The sequence below is a fragment of the Rhinoraja longicauda genome, chromosome 23, assembly GCF_053455715.1.
Source record: "Rhinoraja longicauda isolate Sanriku21f chromosome 23, sRhiLon1.1, whole genome shotgun sequence".
Classification (NCBI taxonomy): domain Eukaryota; kingdom Metazoa; phylum Chordata; class Chondrichthyes; order Rajiformes; family Arhynchobatidae; genus Rhinoraja; species Rhinoraja longicauda.
The window spans coordinates 22,348,891-22,363,470 of record NC_135975.1 but is presented as its reverse complement, the minus strand read 5'-3'; the positions used below and the strand labels follow the sequence as shown (position 1 = coordinate 22,363,470).

Sequence of the window (14,580 nt, the reverse complement as noted above, 5' to 3'; positions counted from 1 at the left end):
TTAATTGAGGCCCTGTGCACTCAATGTATTAGAAGATGGAAAAGGAGGTTGCAAAATTTTTAATGAACATTTTGTTTTAAGATGCATTAAAAACTGAAACTCTGGTTTCTTTGTTCGAAGGTTTATATTTAACAGATCCCTTACTGATCCACAAATAGAGTTGTTTCACGTGAAATTGTTTCTAACTTGCCATGACGTTTTTATATCTGTCTTGGAACCTGTACAAATATACTTGTTGAATTATAGCAACTATTCGGTTTAGATTTCCTTAAAAGGATGACAAGCGTACAGCATTAAAAAAAAATCGCGCTGAATCCCTTCTTATTTTTCCCTAATGGGAAATATTATCTGTCATTCAGCCAGAACTAAAATCAGCATTTATAAAATTCCCAAGAGTGATTTTTGTTAAAATAATTCATTTGTAACTGGTCCAGCGGGTTTACGATTCTGTGAAATGCAAATAATTTTTGGGTCAAGTTTGCATGGCATGGAAACAGTAGTGACTATTGAATCAGGCTGGAGGCACCGGTTACAATCCCATCTACATGGTTCTAGGAGGGAGATGCAACTTGGAAGATCCTTGATGTGTTGAATACGTACACAACAGATACTTAAAATGCTTCTAGTGGTTACAAATAGCCATTCCAATAAGTTGGATTTTCCTTGGGTTAAGTGTCTAAGATTAATACACACCTAATTCTACTGATGGATTATATTCTGTTTTGTTAAACCTCATTGTTATTTCCTACTTTCCCTAGCTAGTACACTTTAGGAATGTACTTTTTCTAGCCCTTTTGTTAATTCTGTATTTGTAGTTGCAATGTCTTGCCATTATTCTACATCTTTAGGTCATTTTGATTCTTGAATACATTTCTGGCCAGTGACAAGATATTTTTTCAACAAATACTTACTTTTTTTATCTTTACAGTTGAGCTTATTTGGTTTAAATTGTGATCTTGGCTTCCAGGCCATATGTGGCAACGTGGGCTGAATCCTGCTGTTAAGAAGTGCCAGTGTTCAGCCATTCAAATAGAAGCAATGTTAGCATGTGCACAGAGGGTCTAGGACTTGCTAAGTGACAGACGGGGTAACATCTATTGCTATACTTTGCAGCTGGACCCCAAATGGAAGAAGGCCATTTGGCACATTGAGTCTGGCACCGCTCTTTGCAATTCAGCTGCTCTATTCTCCTCACAACCTTGAAAATACTTACCTTTCACGTACTTATCCATCTCCCTTTTGAATGCTGCAATTAAATCTGCTTCCATGCAATGCATCTGTCACTTCCCTTTATCTACTCTGTCCTTGTCCTTCGCCTATTGCTCTGCTTTTTGTGGTTCACAACGTCATCTGCAAATTTGTAAATCGTGCCCTGTACGCGCAAAGCTAAATCATTGTGATGTACATCAAGAAAAACAAAGGACGTAGTTAAACCTTTCACTCCAATTCTTTGTTCCCCATTATTTGGCCAATTTTATATCTGTATTGCTGCAGCCACTTTATTCCATTTCGGTACCGATGATGATCTTATGTTCTGCCACTTTGTCACATGCGTTTGGAAGTACATGTTCACCACTTTCTCCTCTCATCATTCCCCATTACTTTATGAAAGATCATTATCAACGTTTTACCGGGGAATTACAGTGACTAAGAAGCAGTTCTTGAATTTGGTGACATCTCTTTCAAGCTTTTGTGACTTCTGCCCGACAGGAGAGAGAAGAAGAGGGGATGACTGGGATATGAATGGTCCTTAATCAAGTTGGCTACTTTCCCATGGCAGTGTGAAGTTTGGATGGATTTGGAGTTGATTGAGGGTTTGTGGGGGTGGGGGGGCTGTTTGATGAACTGGGCTGCGTTCACATCTCTGTAGTTTCCCATGTTCTCAGGCACAGCAGCAAACTGTACCATGCTGTGATATATCTGGACAAGGGTTTTCTATGGTGTACATGAGAAATGGATAGAAGTCATTGGAGATATGTTGAATTTCCTTAGCATTCTAAGGAAATAGAGGTGTTTGTGTACTTTCTTGCCTGTAGGGCCAGTGTCGCTGGACTAGGATAAATTTAGTGGCATTTACACCAAGAAACCTGAAGCACTCAACCACCTCCATTTCAGCACCAATGATGGAGATAAGGCTGTTCACCCTGTTTTCTGAAGTCGATGACAAGCTCCTTCATTCTGCTGATATTGAGGGAGAGGTTGTTGTCTTGACACCATGCTACTAGGCTCTCCATCTTTGATATTTTGACTCGTCATTGTTTGAGATTAAGCCGCTTACAGAAAATGGAGTTAGAAAGTACAATTTGGCCGCACAGTCGTGAGTGTGTAGGGGATGTAGTAAGGGGCTGAGAATCCAGTGTTGTAGGGGATCGGCGTTGAAAATTATTATGGACAATATTTTGTCGCCTATCCTCGCTGATCGTGGTCTGTGGATCACAAATCCAAGGATCTATTTGCAGAGGGTTTGCTGGGACCTGGAGTTTGGAGATGAGTTTGGTTGTAATTACGATGTTGAAGGTGGAGCTAGAGTCAATAAGTAGGAGGAGTCTGACATGATTCTCTGTTATACAGATGTCTTGATGTTTCAGGGGTGAATGTGGGGCCAGGGATATGGTGGCTATTATTATTATTCTCCCTTTTATAAAATCCTCCAAATCTTCCAGTGGGTTGATATCATTTGGTGCAATTTCCGTGCTTCAATTCATTTCTCAGGTTTGATCTACCAGTGGTGTGAATGGTGATTGTACCATCATTGTTACTTCTCAAAAGCCAAGAGCATCCAACTTTCACTAAGTAGCTCTTGTTTTTGTTGTGCTTTAGTCCAAGATTGATTCACCGGTGACTGACTTTTTATGCAAAAGTTATAAACTTTCCAATTGATCTACAAGAAACACTTATTTTTTTCATGTTGTTGGGTCTCACTAAGTATTACACATATTTTGGAAGATGTGATGGAGGTACTGGAAAAGTGGGGAAAAAAACAAAAAACTCTTGGGCACTGAGATTGAGTGAATGGTAACAGGATTGGGCCTGGATCGGCAATGGTAGAAGCATTCTTTTTTCATTCAAGTTTGGGAGGGAGTGGGAAAGTATGAAACGGCATTTTTAAAAGCCAGACCAATGTTGCTAAATGCTTGTGGCCAAAGAGAGGGCTGGGATGAGTAGGGTGGCCTTAAACAATCAAAGTCAAGGATGAGAGAGGAGCTTGGAACACTTGTAAGAAACAAAGTTTTTTGACCTAGGCAAGAAGCAGTGGTTGGAAATTTGAGGCAAAAGGAAAATGAGTGGGGTGGGTGGTAAGGAGCATGTTATTCTTTTCTCTCTGGAATTGGGGGTTGGATGCCGTCCAAGGGAAAACTGAGACATTTGCAAGCATGAACCCAAGAATGCAAGTGGGATAAGGCTCTTGAGTTGTGAAGTCAGTTAAAATGACTGGTAAAGTAGAAATGAGCCAAAAGTTTTGAACAAAAAAGCACTCGGAGACTAAAAGATGGGAAAGCAGCCAGAGGAGGCTCAGCAGTTTGGTGGGAAGCTTGGAAGTACTAGATGATGGGTAAATGTTTACAGAAAAAGTTCCCATTGTAAACATTTACTCAAAATTGTGTTCGCACATTCCTTTTATTTCAAGACTTTTAATGCAATGAATGCTGACATTGCTTAAGCAAACTGCAGAAATTAAAATTGCAACAATGTTGTTTCAGAGTGTTTGACCATTTTGACTTAGATCTGGGTCGGATCAAACTTCAAAAGTGATTTTAAATGTTTACAATCCAGTTCATAACCAGGGCTTTGTGGGTGAGGATGAGTGTTAAACATGAAGGGGCTGTTTTTTTTTTTAACCATACCAATTGGCTGATTTGTAGAATGATACTTTCCTTGAATTCAAACAGTTGAGTTCATCCAGGCCTCTTGTATCAAGATAATCCTTGCGAAACAGCAACAAGGAACAGCCAAGAGTGGAGTGACTGCAGACCTGTTGTCAAATTCCTAGACATGGAGTGCTCAGAGTTAAAGCCATTCATTTCCTTTCTTCAAGGAGAACAAAAGAACTGAAACATTTATACATTGGGTCTGGTGGTAAGATCTGATGAGAGTTGGATGTGAAACTTGGCTGCCATGCCACAACAGAACAGATGTTTGAGGTCATAACATGGTGGAGGGCAATTGTAACTGGAAGAGATGATGGGAAAGAGGAATCTATTAAGGGGTCAATTTTAATATCCAGAAATATCACTGGGAAGTTTCCATATTGAGTAAACTAAAAAGATGACCATATATAATATCCAAATGTAATTGCTATTAAAATGCTCACAAGGGGATGCAGTAACTTTTACCAGACCATGTGTATGTGGACAAGCAAAACATTATAGAGCAGTTAAACATTATAGACAAGCACAAACATTATACCAGTGAAATTGCCAAAGGTAAGTTGGCATTTGGATTGGTTGTTCTCTGTTAGTTCAAAGTTCAAAGATCAGTTTATTGTCACATGTTTGTCTATTTAAACACTATTCAACACCTCAACATTGAATCTACAGAGCAATTCATGGCCATCTTTTGAAAGCTGCACTACCAAAAATGTACATTTCTAATAGATTAATTGTACTTTGAAACCTAGGGAATTATGAGAAATATGGCCAGTCTGTAATACACCTCCAATTAATGATGATCTTCAGTGAGAGAATACAAAAATATATTAGTGCAATTTAGTAAATATGTCATCAGGTTTAGCTATTGACTTGTGTGGTTAAGATGCACATTATTAAGAAAAATGTATTTAAATTACTTACCAAGTTAAACATTGTAAAACAGCGCTAACCATTTATTTTGGGCTTTTGTAACAAAATAGATTCTGCAAGGTTTACAATTGAAACCGATGTAGTGTTGAGTGTCCTAAATAATTAATTAAAATATTGACTGTTTGCTTTCCAGCTCCAGTCAAAAACAGATTAACTCGACGACCCTCTGGTAGGTACATTTTATTTATTCATGGGAATCAGAGTGTTGCTGGTAGGCAAGGCTTTATCAGCCATCCTTCCTTATCCCCGTGAGAAGATGTTTGTGAGCTGCTTTGTAGAACTGCTGCAGTCTTGCTGGTACTGCCACAAGTGTGGGAATGTGAGTTCTGGAATGAAGAAGGGCTGATGATATCTTTCCTGACCTAGATCGTGTGTAACGTAAAAGGTGATTGCGACAGTTTTCCCGTGGGCCTGAAATCATAGTCCTTGACAATAGAAATTGCAGTTGCCTCAGCGTGTATCTGCAGTGAATTTTGTAGGTCGTAGCACTCTGTGCCTGTTTAGGGTAGAAGGGCACCAATCAAATAAGGCTGCTTAGTCCAGTGTGGTGTTGACCTTCTTGAGAGATGATGGAGTTGCACTCATGCAAACCCAGCTGAGTGTTTCATTAATGGTGGTCCCTAGCATGTTGAAGGCGGGGGACATGGTGATGCTTGCCTGTGTAAATCATACCATTTTTGACCAGTTCCTAAAAATAAACCTTTGTTGATTGTTAAAATGCCTTCCTTACACATGTCACAGGACTGCAATGACACCTACTTGTGCATAAATACTTTTTATGACTTGGTTTAAACTTGTGGTTTATATTTAATCGGTTGTCAGTAGTGCTGTAGCCAGAAATAATGAAACTTTTAAACCATTCCTAGGAAGTTTTCTGGTTTCATGAGGCAGGGCACAATTTAACGTCATTAAGTTTCTGCTGGAAGTGCAAGATGTGAGATTCATATCTGTGGAGTTTATAAAAAGTAATAGGCGGGTCAGCTTTGAGGTAGCAAATGAGACAGTGGAGCTTAGGATATTTGTTAAAGTTTAGATAAGATGAAATATTTTTTGGATGGGGTTTCAGGGAAGATCTCATTCTGTTTATCATGTAATAAATTAGCAGAGATCATAAGCTTGAAGAATTTTGGATAGGAAGGATCAGCATCTTAACTGCCCGCCCAGGAGAACACAGGTGGTGTTGCTTATTTCTCTATTTTCAGCTTAACACATTGGTTGTGTCCATGTATCCAGACTTGGACTAAATGTAACAAAAGGATTTCACAGCATATGATATTTGATCTTTAATTTAAACAGTTTTGCTGCACTAAAATTCACTGGAGGTACTTTTAACAAATTTGAACATGCAAAATGTATTTTACTTTTATGACCACGTTTAAATTCTTTACAAAGGTGGATGCAAAATAGAAATTTCATAACCATTCTCCTAAGCTTTTTAATTGATTTAAAATCTTTTGTTCACGTTCAGCAGGTATAAAAAAAAAAGAGTCCATAAAATCTAAAACTGGATCATAGTTTTCTGTAATTATTCTGATGGAATGCCATTCCTTGCGAGACTGGCAGCATCTCTGGAGAGAAGGAATGCTGTGAGGTTGCAGGGTGACTTGGACAGGTTGTGTGAGTGGGCGGATGCATGGCAGATGCAGTTTAATGTGGATAAGTGTGAGGTTATCCACTTTGGTGGTAAGAATAGGAAGGCAGAGTATTATCTGAATGGTGTCAAGTTAGGAACAGGGGACGTACAACGAGATCTGGGTGTCCTAGTGCATCAGTCACTGAAAGGAAGCATGCAGGTACAGCAGGCAGTGAAAAAAGCCAATGGAATGTTGGCCTTCATAACAAGAGGAGTTGAGTATAGGAGCAAAGAGGTCCTTCTGCAGTTGTACAGGGCCCTAGTGAAACCGCACCGGGAGTACTGTGTGCAGTTTTGGTCTCCAAATTTGAGGAAGGATATTCTTGCTATTGAGGGCGTGCAGCGTAGGTTTACTAGGTTAATTCCTGGAATGGCGGGACTATCATGTGTTGAAAGACTGGAGTGACTAGGCTTGTATACACTGGATTTTAAAAGGATGAGAGGAGATCTTATCGAAACATATAAGATTATTAAGGGGTTGGACACTTTAGAGGCAGGAAACATGTTCCCAATGTTGGGGGAGTCCAGAACAAGGAGCCACAGTTTAAGAATAAGGGGTAGGCCATTTAGAACTGAGATGAGGAAAAACTTTTTCAGTCAGAGAGTTGTGAATCTGTGGAATTCTCTGCCTCAGAAGGCAGTGAAGGCCAATTCTCTGAATGCATTCAAGAGAGAGCTAGATAGAGCTCTTAAGGAGGTATGGGGAGAAGGCAGGTATGGGGTACTGATTGAGAATGATCAGCCATGAATGGCAGTGGCTGGCTCGAAGGGCTGAATGGCCTCCTCCTGCACCTATTGTCTATTGAATGAGTGACGTTTCGGGTCGAGGCCAGTCTGAAGAAACGTTACCCATTCCTTCTCTCCAGCGATGCTGCCTGTCCCGCTGAGTTACTCCAGCTTTTTGTGTCTATCTTCGGTTTAAACCAGTATCTGCAGTTGCTTCCTGCACGCCATTCCTTGCGGCCTATTGTCAACTTGCATCCAGGGAGGATTGGTGCGGTAGTATAAATGTAGACAAGCCCTCGATCGCAAGAGGTAGTAGCTGTGTGCATTTTTCTTTTTATTTAACTTTCGCTCTATTCTGCATGCGGACGATATAACCTTGGCTTTGCACTTCCCTAATCATTTGAAACTGAGCATGGTGGCAATGAAACCTGACTTTCTAATGCGGTCACGATGAGCTTTGTGACCTTTTGCTTTCGCCAATTCCATTTCCTTTCATCTTTGCTCCGATTTATCGAGGTGTGGTGCCATGAATCCTGGTTGTCTCTGAAATCCATGCTGGTGGCTGTTTCTCATGTTTAGCTCTCGATAGTGAATATTGCTTTTTGGACCATCAATCAAACATCACCTAACGGAGGACTGCTCTATTCTTTGTTTTTAAGCAATTGTTCAGTTTGTTTGACGTTGACAAAACACAGATGGGGTTAGGTGCTAGCTTGCTCAATGTATTTGGAATCACATCTAGTAGTACATTACTCACTGAACGTTTGACAAATCTAATTTTATTTCACTGTGGAGAATATATATATATATATATATATATATATATATATAAAACATCTGAAGTCCTGACTCCAACAGCTACTAGATGTAGGCAGAGTAGAAGGTCTTTCTGATTGAACTGGATGGGAATGTCCCAAGGCTCTTGTTTCACCTTCCTGTGTTTCTGTTGTTGTCAAAGGTGGTCCGATGAACCTTGTGATTGGCAAGTTGAGGGATTTGAGGCAGACCTAATGTCATTAACCTCATGATCTTGGAGCAAGTCCCGGGAGGGGGGGCTGGGGGGTGTATGTGTGTGGGTCTATGGAGGATAGACTATGGACAACATTAGTTTGATATGATTTGCCAAGGAAGCATGGAATAAAGTGATGGTTATGAACAAGGGTGTCAGTAGCAGATAGGATAAAACACTGATGTAAGAAAAGCTGGTATTTGAGTATTTTGATTGAAGTGTGTTGCTGGAAACTGCATTGGGTTTTCAAGGAACTTTGCAACTATCAACTAATGTGGGCTGAGTGTGAGCATGTAGTGGGCTTTTTGTTTACTGTGAAGCCTGTAGATAATGTTTTGGCTGCACTAACGTAGAATTGAATGAGGTGAGGATTCAGCAAAGATAGAAAGTCAAGTAGTGGACGTAGGTTTCGATTGTGTTTCATTTACTCGCACACCCTATCCCTGGATGACATCTCCAAAGGGAATGTTAAGAGAATAAGGGGCTGATGGATCCAAGAGCATCTCCCTGTGATGGCGTCAGATCGGAAGAGAATTAATGGATAGGCATTTTCGAACTAAGTTCTGACAGGTTCAGGAACTTTAGAAAGTGGTAAAATGTAGGATTAGTAGGATAACATTTTTTTGAGTATGTCATTGATAGGGAAATGGATAGAATTGTATGAAATAGGATGGTTTGTATTGAGGAAAGTGGTTGGTAAGGGCGGATTCTGTAAGCTGCTACTCAGTGATTGAGCCAGTTACTCCAGGTTGTATTTTATCTACAGAGTAGTCTGCACTTATTCCTGAACTCTTATAGCTTCCACTTTCTTCCAATGTCCAATATATCCAAGAATTAAAATTCCACGTATTTCTGATGACTTCAGCAATGCCTTGGACTGAACCCTCTGGAGTCTGGGTGTCAAAACAGATGCTGGTTTACAAACATTTTCCTCTGCATTCCTCCCCACCCCCTCTCCCCCAGTCTATATTTGTTCCATTAGATGGGTGCTTGAATGTACTGAAGGGCCTGTTTCCATGCTGTGTGCATCACACTGACTCTGGGAGTTTAAGAAAAAACGAGACCATGTAGAGATTTGTATACAACTGGAGGCATAAATTAAAAGATGACAGCAAGTTTATAAACCTTGTGTAGAGATGCTAAGGAGAAGGATGTGGTTGATGGTGAGGTGTGGAACGAGGCATGGACAGAAGATGATGATGATGATGATGGGAAGGAATATTTGCTTCAATTGTGACGTCCGTTGAACAAACACTGATATCCAGCTCCTCATCTCCACCGTCAATCTCCACCGCCACACACTCTATCCTGACAAACTGCATCACTGAAATAAAATCTTGGCTTCAAATCAATTTCCTCAAACTCAACTGTGACAAATCCAAAATCATCATCATTGGACCAAAAACGCCCACCAAATCCACCCACAACTTCACCCTCAACATTGACGGTTTCTCAGTATCCACCTCCCCTCACATCTGGAATCTTGGCATCATCTTTGATCAAACCCTCTCCTTCGACAAACACACTAAACACGTCACCAAGACAGCCTTCTTCCACCTCAAAAACATCGCCCGTCCTCCACAGCTGCAGAAACCCTCATCCACGCCTTCATCACCTCCCGTCTGGACTACTGTAACAGCCTCCTCTATGGTTCACCCTCAGAAATTATCAATAAACTCCAATACATTCAGAACTCCGCTGCCCGTCTACTCACCCACTCCCCGACCCGTGACCACATCACCCCCGTCCTTTACAAGCTCCACTGGCTCCCCATCCCCCAGAGAATCCAGTACAAAATCCTCCTCATGGCCTACAAAGCCCTCCATAACCTGGCCCCATCCTACCTGACTGACCTCCTCCACAGACACACTCCCACCCGCACCCTCCGCTCTGCTGCTGCTAACCTCCTGTGTCCCCCCATCCGGACCAAACTTGGATCCTGGGGGGGACAGGGCTTTCTCCATCGCTGTTCCCACCCTCTGGAACTCACTATCTCTGCCAGAGCAACCAAAAACCAGCTCAGTCCGCCTGAACCTACCTGATCTCCTGATTGCTAAACACTCTAATTCTCCTTCCCATTCCGACACAGACTTTTCTGTCCTAGGTCTCCTTCATTGTCAGAGTGATGCTAAACTCAAATTGGAGGAGCAGCATCTCATATTTTGCTTGGGTAACTTAGAGCCCAGTGGTGTGAATATTGATTTATCTCACTTCAGGTGGCCCCGGCATTCCCTCTCTATCCCTCCCCCACCCAAGTCGCACCGGCTTCTCGTTTTCACCCAACAAACAACCGACCATGTCCTGTTTCCTTTAGCGTTGTTACGTTTTTGCAAATCTTTTATTAATTGATCTTTATCTCTCTACATCATCGTCCATATCTCTCGTTTCCCTTATCCCTAACCAGTCTGAAGAAGGGTCTTGACCCGAAAGGTCACCCATTCCTTCTCTCCAGAGATGCTGCCTGTCCTGCTGAGTTCCTCCAGCTTTTTGTGTCTATCTTTGGTTTAAACCAGCATCTGCAGTTCCTTCCTACACAAGATATACTAGGCCTTTGTCATTTTACTTTGGATTGCAATGCATTGTCACAGAGCTGTACATTGGAGATGTAAAGGAAATTGATACAAAAAACTGGGGGGAAATCTGTGAGAATTGAAGGTTATAAATGGCAGGTTTAAGGAGAATAGAGCTAATCAAAAGTTGAAAAGAACTGATCAGAATTTTAAATGGGAGCTTGTGGAAGCTCCTTGTTCCCAAAGATTTGATAGAAAATGATACTGAAATAGGATTTTAGTGGTGCCAAGCATCTGATTTTAATGATGGTGCTTGGAGAAGATGGTGAGTGAGAGGCTGAGAACAATTGATGAGAAATGAGGAGAAACAGGCAAATGGGCTGCTCAGGTAACTCTCCGTTGAGTTCCAAGATGTTAATTGTGATCTTAGAATATACTGTCTGCCAGTCTTGTTGTGAAGAGAATTGTGTGTGATTGAATGGGGTTGGTTGAAGGACATGGCAGAGAAAATCAACACTTGGAATAATGGATCCAAACTAATGGTGATAGCAAAGCAAGGCATTTCAAATATTTTTTGCAATGCAGTGTGACAAGTAATTCTAAAAAGTAGTTTTAAACTTTAGTTTGCAATTTAAAACAAATATATAATTAATTTAATAGCCTTATAATTGTTGCATATAGATAATTTACTTAGAGATGGCTGTGATAGGGATAATAATTTTAGACTTTTAATCCATCCATTACCCTGTGAAATGTTTAGTTTTCAGTCACTGTGCTCATCTTAGGGAGTCACCAGTCACCTACTTGGCCAGTCCCCCCCCCCCCCGTCCCCCCCCAGAATAAGGTCCAGTATGGTCCCTCCTTGAGTTAGATTATCCACACACTGTTTCAGTAAACTTTCATTGATGCTCCCGACAAATTCTGCCCCATCTAAGCCTTTTGCACTAAATAAGCCCCAGTCAGTTTTGGGGGAGTTAAAGTTGCCCACTGTGACAACCCTGTTGCTTTTACATCATTCTATAATCTGTCCACATTTCTGTTCCACATTTCTGTTGTCTATATAAGTAGGTCTATAGAACAATCCCATTAAAATGCTTGCACTTAAAATGGCCTGTACTTGTGCTGTACTGTTCTCTGTTCCGATGAGATATGCAGCTAAGTGTATTCCATGCAGTGAGGTATTTTGTAGTACTTGCCAAGAAATCATGATTTGCTTTGTACCTTTTTATTGGTATTGTTGGGTATAGCTTGTTTTTATTTGTTGAATAAACGAATGTGGATCATGTGGCACGGTCCGCAGCAGTAGAGTTGCTGCCTTGCAGCGCCGGAGACCCGGGTTCGATCCCGACTACGGGTGCTGTCTGTACTCCAGTTTGTACGTTCTCCCCGTGACCGCGTGGGTTTTCTCCAAGATCTTCGGTTTCCTCCTACACTCCAAAGACGTAAAGGTTTCTACGTTAGTTGGCTTGGTTGAAGTGTAAATTGTCCCCAGTGTGTGTGTGTGTGTAGGATAGTGTTAATGTGCAGGGATCGCTGGTCGGTGCAGACCCGGTGGGCCAAAGGTCCCGTTTCCATGCTGTATCTCTAAACTAAACTAAGCATTGAAATTTTGTTATTAAACATTACAAGAGCACATGAAATCTGCTTGCAGCCATTAGCAGTTTACCTTTTCTTTGATAGTGTAAGGTAAGATTTAAAAAACTGTACATTCAAACTCCATATCATAATTTTATATTTGCTTCCACATGTTTTAAATGACCCCATTCTGGTATTAGCACCCAAAGAAATAGATACTCATTTTACCACTAATTTCTTAGCAACATGATCTCCTTTCCAGACTTTTCATTGCACCAGTTTGCACCTAATGCAGCTAGCTATTCTCTGAAAATCTCACCATGTTTCAATGTGACTTTCTTTTTGCAAGGAGTGATATGAATGACATGTTCCGCATTGGCCCTGCCTTGGAATGTGACTGGGGCTATTCTCCCCTCATTAGATTTTACACCAATCTCAATAGGTCATGAATTAAATTGGTTACATTTCCACTTGCAATGTCTCCCTCCCAAATCCTACTGAACATTTAATGTTTTCTGTTTAGAGATTCTTGAATTTTGCAAGTTAGATGTGTGTTTCTATTTTAGTTCCCTGTCTTGACAAGAAATCAGAGGTTTGGCGTTTGACGCATATCCTCTCTGGTGGTTAGCTGTTAAGGCTTTTGCTTATATCAGCAACTGCCACCTTGGGCTGCTCTGCATTGGAAACCATATCCTGTATCTTCAATTTAATGTGGCCTCTTCTCAGGCAGTCTCTCTGACTTGCTTACACTCCAATTAGTGAGTTCTGAAGTGACTGATGAGAACAACTTTCTTGTATTTCTTTGGAAAGGTAACATGGGAGATTTTGCGTTTATCTGAGCAAGCAGACAGGGCTCGCATTTAGTGTCTCAACTACAATAGCATAATACCTCAGTTGTAATTGTGCTCGCGTACAGAAAGGGGCTTGAACTTGCAACTTTTGATTCTGGAAGCGAAAGGCCCAATTACTAAGCTGCAACTAGTGCTATCTGATAGTGTAGCACAGCTAAGGAGATCAACAGTGGGATTTGTTTCGGACATTAATTGCATTTATGGTGCTTTTACTCAGATTTCGCAATTTTTTTTGTTCCAAGGTGAACCATGAAACATCTTGTAACCTGCGGCGTGATGAAAATTAAATGACATGTAAAGTTTAACTGTCAAATCAACTTTCATGGTTCACTCTTGTGATCAAATGACGGCAAAAATGAGTAGAAATGAGAAAGGGAAGGATCCTGACGTGAGAGGACGTTTGTTCGCCGCTTCTCCGTCAGGATAGTTTGTCTGTTTGTTTTTATGTTATGACTGTTTTTGTAAAGCGCTTTGAGCTTTTGGTAAAGCGCTATATAAAATAAATGCTTATTATTATTATTATTATTATTATTATTATTATCTGTTTAATGGCTACATTGTACATTAATATATGTATATTTATTTTTATGGAAGACATTCTTTGGGTGTGTATTAAACATAAAAACTGGCTGTTTGTGTTTTCTAGTTGAGGTTGGTCTCGTTCTCATTTTCATTGTGGCCCTCCCTCACCATTCCTTGGGTTTGTCTCTTGATTGTAAATTCGAGAAACTAAGTTGCTGAGTTTAGCGAGCTCTAGAATGACTCGGCAGCAGCTTGTCAACCAAACGAACATCTTCTTTCAGTGGCTTTTTATCCCCATCAGCAAATGTCACTTTGAAGGAAGGGGGAATCAACAGGGGATCTGAACTAAGCTGAGAACAGATTACTTCAGAGATACTGTTGACATGGAATGTGCTCAGCTGCTTAAGCGATCAGGGTAATGGGTGAGTATCTTCATGATAGGTGTGATCTGGTTTGAGAAAGGAAACTTGTTTTGGTTGCTGTGAGTGCAGGTTTAACAGAGTGCTGATCTGACAGTTTGGTCAGAATTTTGATGTAGTGGAAAAGTAAGATGCTTTGCAATCAAATGAAACTAAGCTAACGGACCAAAATAAAAGTGATTTACATTACTTGTAGATGAATTAATATGCAGTTCGAAGGTATTTATTCACAAAATGCTGGAGTAACTCAGCAGGTCAGGCAGCATCTCAGGAGAGAAGGAATGGGCGACGTTTCGGGTCGAGACCCTTCTTCAGACTGATGTCAGGGGGGCGGGACAAAGGAAGGATATAGGTGGAGACAGGAAGATAGAGGGAGATCTAGGAAGGGGGAGGGGAAGTTAGTCTGATTTGAAGGCAGAAGTGCAGCAGTACGGCATTGAAAGATGTGACTAGGAGTCAGGATATAATGATGTAGGATACTCATCCTTTGACACCGTCTAACTGAAAAAGGGTACTCGGATTGGAGCAAAAATGGA

The 14,580-nt window shown here is 40.9% G+C and overlaps 1 protein-coding gene across 1 annotated transcript in view; it reads left to right on the top strand.

Annotated features, from left to right (window-relative positions):
* LOC144604938 (cAMP-dependent protein kinase type II-beta regulatory subunit-like) overlaps positions 1–14,580 on the top strand; it is a 66,223-nt gene that overhangs the window by 18,613 nt on the left and 33,030 nt on the right. Inside the window, exon 2 of the mRNA XM_078419838.1 lies at positions 4,933–4,968. Within this exon, the coding sequence (XP_078275964.1) occupies positions 4,933–4,968 (36 nt within the window). The remainder of the gene's footprint in view (positions 1–4,932; positions 4,969–14,580) is intronic.